At 43.3% G+C, this 6,869-nt stretch overlaps 1 protein-coding gene across 1 annotated transcript; it reads left to right on the top strand.

Moving 5' to 3' along the window:
* Positions 1-450: 450 nt before the first annotated feature.
* On the top strand, positions 451-6,297 carry LOC135461927 (uncharacterized). Its single transcript, XM_064739215.1, has 6 exons — positions 451-632; positions 1,249-1,359; positions 1,702-1,780; positions 5,178-5,345; positions 5,654-5,754; positions 6,071-6,297. Exons 1-6 carry the CDS (start codon positions 492-494, stop codon positions 6,134-6,136), a joined length of 666 nt encoding a protein of 221 aa, XP_064595285.1. The 5' UTR covers positions 451-491; the 3' UTR covers positions 6,137-6,297.
* The last annotated feature ends 572 nt before the right edge of the window (positions 6,298-6,869 follow it).

Here is a 6,869-nt window from a genome sequence, read left to right on the forward strand (position 1 = left end):
AAACTGTGCGAATAGGTGTTTTATCACACATAACTTGTGAAGCACGGATGAAACTGTGTGAATTGGTGTCTGGTCATACATAACTAGTGAAGCACGGGCGACACTGTGCGAATTGGTGTCTGGTCTCACAAATAACTAGTGAAATACATGGCCACTAGACGTTGTAACTTTTCCCATTTTTTCTGACCATGCCAAAACTCGATTGAGAAAGCCCCTCCGGTTTGAAAGAAATTGAGTAAAAATTAAATAATTTTCTCACTATCTTAGCTCTAGAGGAATTTTAGGCACATGAACAGAGCAGAAAGACCAGGGTGACGCTGGTTGGTCCTCCATATATTCCTGATATCTTCACTCATCTTCAGGTGACAACCTACGGCTCACGAGTGTGGGCGGATCCTACTCGGCATATAATCCTCCTCCACTCTCTCCTCCGTCACTCCACGCCACTCCGGTACCACAACCAACACAACTGTCAGCCCTGACCTGTCACAATGTTCCGTCTTCTTCTTCTCTCTGCCGTCCTGGCCGTGGCGCTCGGACAGACGAAGTTCTGCTGCACGCCTGACCAGTGGGAGGGTTACCTGGGAGAGATAGCTGGCTCCGTGGTCAGTGGGACCACCCATCTTATCACCGTAAGCTCAGTCTTCATCACTGAATACACTATCCTCTATAGTAAGAATAAATAACATCGACTTTTTCGTGTGACAGAGCTAGGGCGGTTGCACCCAGATGTATGTTTTATTCTTTAACCTTGAAAAGCGCCAACGAAGAGAGATGTCCAATGTTTGATCTGATCAGGGTCCCAGATTATTCCTTAATGACAAAATACATATCCACAACTGCTATCTGTGTACCATTATTAGTTATGAAGCCAAATTAATTTTTTAACGCTGAAAATTTATTGAAACCCGCAGGTCATGTCAAGGTCATCCAGCCCTATTCTGCGTCGGCTGTATTGTGAATAACGTTGAGAACGTTACATTTGATCATGAAAGGCCATCAGGTGTCTTGTAATCAAAACTTAACTTGGTGGGACTGATCCTCTGAAGTCAAAGGGTTTCTTGAGCAATTATTCCATGTAAGTTAAATTGCGGATAGAAAATACATTGTATTTGGTTATGAATTCTTCTAGAATGTGGAGCCGGCGTGTCATTTATTCATCTTTCACCCTTTAAATTTAATACGTGTTTAAAATATTGCCAAACGACGTTATTATTAGCTATAAATAAAATTTTTCTATTTTGCCAGGGAAATATCAGCATTTCGTACGATTACACCAACACCAAGATGGCTACTTCGTCATACCTGGTGATTGACGGCAAAAACCAAGACGTCACAGTCATTATGGATTACCAGAAGGTAAGGCGGTACCAGAAGGAGTATCTCTCTTGTAACAAAACATTGATGGCCATAATACTGAAGTAGGATGAATACTGACAGAAAATAAAATCAATGTATTTCTTTCCCTAACCAACGTTTCCTTTTTAGAATATTTTGACCCATTTTGCCTAATTGTTGTATTTGTCAGTGAACTGTGAGGCTCCATGTGTATATCATTCACATTGTAGCACTTTCATAATGTTGGCCTCCGTCATATAAGTGAAATACTCTCGAGTACGGAGTAAAACACTAATCAAATAAATAAATAAATTTACAGTACACAGGGCAAGTGTAACTGTAGCAAGTTGATATTTCTTACAGAAAATGATGTACACAATTATTGGGACCCAATGTACCACGTCTCAGTTGACGGGCGATATGATGAAACTCTGTGTACCAGGTGAGTACTGAAATAGCTTCATATAACAATGAGTCTTACGCTGGTTTTCACATATGACAATGCAAACATATATCGTAGGCAAGCTGGACAGATGACCTAGCTAATACAACCACTTCTCCTGGGTGAGTTCTGACAGATGACCTAGCTAGTACGACCACTTCTCTTTGGTGAGTTGTGACAGATGACCTAGCTAGTACAACCACTTCCCTTGGGTGAGTTCTGACAGATGACCTAGCTAGTACAACCACTTCCCTTGGGTGAGTTGTGACAGATGACCTAGCTAGTACAACCACTTCTTCTGGGTGATTTGTGACAGATGACCTAGCTAGTACAACCACTTCCCTTGGGTGAGTTGTGACAGATGACCTAGCTAGTACAACCACTTCTCCTGGGTGAGTTCTGACAGATGATCTAGCTAGTACGACCACTTCTCTTTGGTGAGTTGTGACAGATGACCTAGCTAGTACAACCACTTCCCTTGGGTGAGTTCTGACAGATGACCTAGCTAGTACAACCACTTCTCCTGGGTGAGTTGTGACAGATGACCTAGCTAGTATAACCACTTCTCTTGGGTGAGTTGTGACAGATGACCTAGCTAGTACAACCACTTCCCTTGGGTGAGTTGTGACAGATGACCTAGCTAGTACAACCACGTGTCCTGAGTGAGTTGTGACAGACTGCCAATCTAGTACAACCACTTCTCCTGGGTGAGTTCTGACAGATGAACCAATACAACCACATGTCTTGGGTGAGCTCTGACAAATGACCTAGCTAGTACAACCACTTCCCTTGGGTGAGTTCTGACAGATGACCTAGGTAGTACAACCACTTCCCTTGGGTGAGTTCTGACAGATGACCTAGCCAGTACAACCATTTCTCTTGGGTGAGTTCTGACAGATGACCTAGCTAGTACAACTACTTCTCCTGGGTGAGTTGTGACAGACTGCCTATCTAGTACAACCACTTCTCCTGGGTGAGTTGTGACAGATGACCTAGCTAGTACAACCACTTCCCTTGGGTGAGTTGTGACAGATGACCTAGCTAGTACAACCACTTCTCCTGGGTGAGTTGTGACAGATGACCTAGCTAGTACAACCACTTCTCTTGGGTGAGTTCTGACAGATGACCTAGCTGTACAACCACTTCTCCTGGGTGAGTTGTGACAGACTGCCAATCTAGTACAACCACTTCCCTTGGGTGAGTTGTGACAGATGACCTAGCTAGTACAACCACTTCTCCTGAGTGAGTTGTGACAGATGACCTAGCTAGTACAACCACTTCCCTTTGGTGAGTTGTGACAGATGACCTAGCTAGTACAACCACTTCCCTTGGGTGAGTTGTGACAGATGACCTAGCTAGTACAACCACTTCCCTTGGGTGAGTTCTGACAGATGACCTAGCTAGTACAACCACTTCTCCTGGGTGAGTTGTGACAGATGACCTAGCTAGTACAACCACTTACCTTTGGTGAGTTGTGACAGATGACCTAGCTAGTACAACCACTTCTCCTGAGTGAGTTGTGACAGATGACCTAACTAATACAACCACTTCCCTTTGGTGAGTTGTGACAGATGACCTATCTAGTACAACCACCTCTCCTGAGTGGGTTCTGACAGATGACCCAGCTAGTACAACCACTTTTCCTGAGTGAGTTGTGACAGATGACCTAACTAATACAACCACGTGTCCTGAGTGAGTTGTGACAGATGACCTAGCTGTACAACCACTTCTCCTGGGTGAGTTCTGACAGATGAACCAATACAACCACGTGTCTTGGGTGAGTTCTGACAGATGACCTAGCTAGTACAACCACTTCTCTAGGGTGAGTTCTGACAGATGACCTAGGTAGTACAATCACTTCTCCTGGGTGAGTTATGACAGATGAACCATGTGTCCTGGCTGAGCTGTGACAAATGGCCCAATACACACCACGTGCCCAGGATGACCTCTGACAGATGACCCATACAACCACGTGTCCTGGGTGAGTTCTGACGGATGACCTAATACAACCACTTCTCTAGGGTGAGTTCTGACGAATGACAATACAAACATATACCGTAGGCGAGTTGGACAGATGACCTAACTAATACAACCACTTCTTCTGGCTAAGTTCTAAGAGAGGGTCTAATACAGCCACGTGTCCTGGCTGAGTTCTGACAGATGAGCCACTACAACCACGTGTCACACGTGAGCTCTGACAAATGACCCAATATACACCACGTGCTCAGGTTGAGCTCTGACAGATGACCCATACAACCACGTGTCCTGGCTGAGTTCTGACAGATGACCCAATACAGCCACGTGTCCTGTGTGAGTTCTAAGAGATGACCCAATACAACCACGTGTCCTGGCTGAGTTCTGACAGATGACCCATACAACCACGTGCTCAGGTTGAGCTCTGACAGATGACCCATACAACCACGTGTCCTGGCTGAGTTCTGGCAGATGACCCAATACAGCCACGTGTCCTGGCTGAGTTGTAACAGATGACCCAATACAACCACGTGTCCTGGGTGAGTTCTGACAGATGACTCATACAACCACGTGTCCTGGCTGAGTTCTGACAGATAACCCAATACAACCACGTGTCCTGGGCGAGCTCTGACAAATGACCTAATACAACCACATGTCCTGGGTGAGTTCTGACAGATGACCTAATACAGCCAAGTGTGCTGGGTGAGCTCTGACAGATGACCTTATACAACCAAGCGTGCTGGCTGAGTTCTGACAAATGACCTAATACAGCCAAATATGCTGGATAAGTTTTGACAGATGACCTAATATAACCACGTGTCCCGGATAAGTTTTGACAGATGACCTAATATAACCACGTGTCCTACCTGAGCTCTGACAGACGACCCAATATAACCGTGTGTCCTACGTGAATCTTGACAGATGACCCAATATAGCCACGTGTCCTGGATAAGTTTTGACAGATGACCCAATATAACCACGTGTCCTGGATAAGTTTTGATAGATGACCCAATATAACCACGTGTGTTGGATAAGTTTTGACAGATGACCCAAGATAACCACGTGTCCTGGATAAGTTTTGATAGATGACCCAATATAACCACGTGTGTTGGATAAGTTTTGACAGATGACCCAATATAACCACGTGTCCTGGATAAGTTTTGACAGATGACCCAATATAACCACGTGTCCTGGATAAGTTTTGACAGATGACCCAATATAACCACGTGTGTTGGATGAGTTTTGACAGATGACCTAATATAATTTTATCCCACGTTAAATGCTCCTTGGTGATACAGGCCACGAAAGCTATAAAGTAGATATGAACAAATGTGTAAGTTGTACATAAAATGCAGCCATTGGTTTATCTTTCTTAAGTAACAGTGCTCCAATGTTCACGACCTTTACGTCTTTGTTTACCCAGACAACGCCATGCCCTCTGGAAAGTTCACGTACGGCGCCGGAAGTACAACACTGGATGCTATGGCTTACCTTGTTCCCGCCGGCCCCGACTCCACCGTATACGTCACAACTACTGTAGGAAACCCATGTGTACCAATTGGAGAAGTCCTGTATGGGACACCGAACAAAAGTAAGCTAATTGACGGTGTATTCCCATCATCCTTTGAACCAAGCTTGGTTTTTGGTGGGCTGCTTGCTAGATTGATTGATTGATTGATTGATTGATTGATTGATTGATTGATTGATTGATTGATTGATTAGTGATTGACACCCTGCTCAAGAATATTTTACAAACATAACAGGTCCACTATAAGTTTCTTAACCAGTCGGTGACGAGATTTGCTCAGTCTCCAATGTCTCTGTTTGCAATTGCGATAACATTTCCTTAACCAGTGACTAGATTAGTTTATATCTGCATGGTGGTTGTGTTTATTTCAGTTCCCACAGTACAGACCATGGGTTATTACAACATCTCACCTGGTATCAAGGACCCACAAATCTTTAACCCACCGAGCAGCTGCTCTGGACAAAAGTTTCTGGTGAGTCATTTCGAACATATTCATATTGCGACTGGTGTTTTATGGTGTTTTGGAAATGGGTTTGCTATTTAGAACGACCTTCAACATTTATGTCGGATTAGATTCTCGAATATACAATACAAGTGAAAATTATATCGTTACCGTATGATTTCATAATAATGATTCAAATAAGGAGAAAAATTTTATGTCACATATGACCTTTAAAAAGTCGAAAAAATAAATGTATGTAATACTGTGGCTACGATTATAACAACTCTTCCTTTTGTAATATAACTGCAACTGATCTTTTCTTTTTTTCTTCTGCTCTTGCCTTCAGAAGCCCGCCCCTGTCCTCACCAACTTTCTGATGAAGCACATGCATGCCAAGGTCACCAAGCACTGAGGTCAGAAAGAATGACGTCATCAAGCACTGAGGTCACACAAAAGGCAAAGAATCATTAAGCATCAAGCACCAAGCATTCCACAGCTGACTACTCTACTTATGTTTGTCACGTGTTACTGTCACTTCTTCAAGGCAAAAAAATAAAATATATTTTTCCTATAGTTAATTGTCTTTGTAGCTATTATGACTGACATTAATTACCATTATCATATATGTTGTCTGAGTATTCGAGGATCTTTATTACTTACCCCCGGTAATGTGATGTACAAAGCAAACTAGACGTGGTGAAAATCAGGAATTGGGGATATACCAACTGGTCGCCTGGAATTGGTGCATGAAGCAGAAAGCTATGTAGCAGTTATGGGGAACCAGATTTAACAAATATGCCTACTGATTTGTTTGTTAGTTTAACCTCGCTTTCAACTATATCTCGGTGATATCACGCCACTGACACCTTCTAACAGATCTGTTCCAAAGCCGACATATTTACAGTGCTACGTCACTGAAAAACAACACTGAAACGAAACACGAGATCTTTACTGGTCCAGGCGGTTAGTGATGTGATGGTTAGTGATGTGATGGTTAGTGATGTGATGGTTAGTGATGTGATGGTTAGTGATGTGATGGTTAGTGATGTGATGGTTAGTGATGTGATGGCTAGTGATGTGATGGTTAGTGATGCGATGGTTAGTGATGTGATGATTAGTGATGTGATGGTTAGTGATGATGTGTT

Source organism: Liolophura sinensis, chromosome 1 (genome assembly GCF_032854445.1).
Source record: "Liolophura sinensis isolate JHLJ2023 chromosome 1, CUHK_Ljap_v2, whole genome shotgun sequence".
Taxonomy (NCBI): domain Eukaryota; kingdom Metazoa; phylum Mollusca; class Polyplacophora; order Chitonida; family Chitonidae; genus Liolophura; species Liolophura sinensis.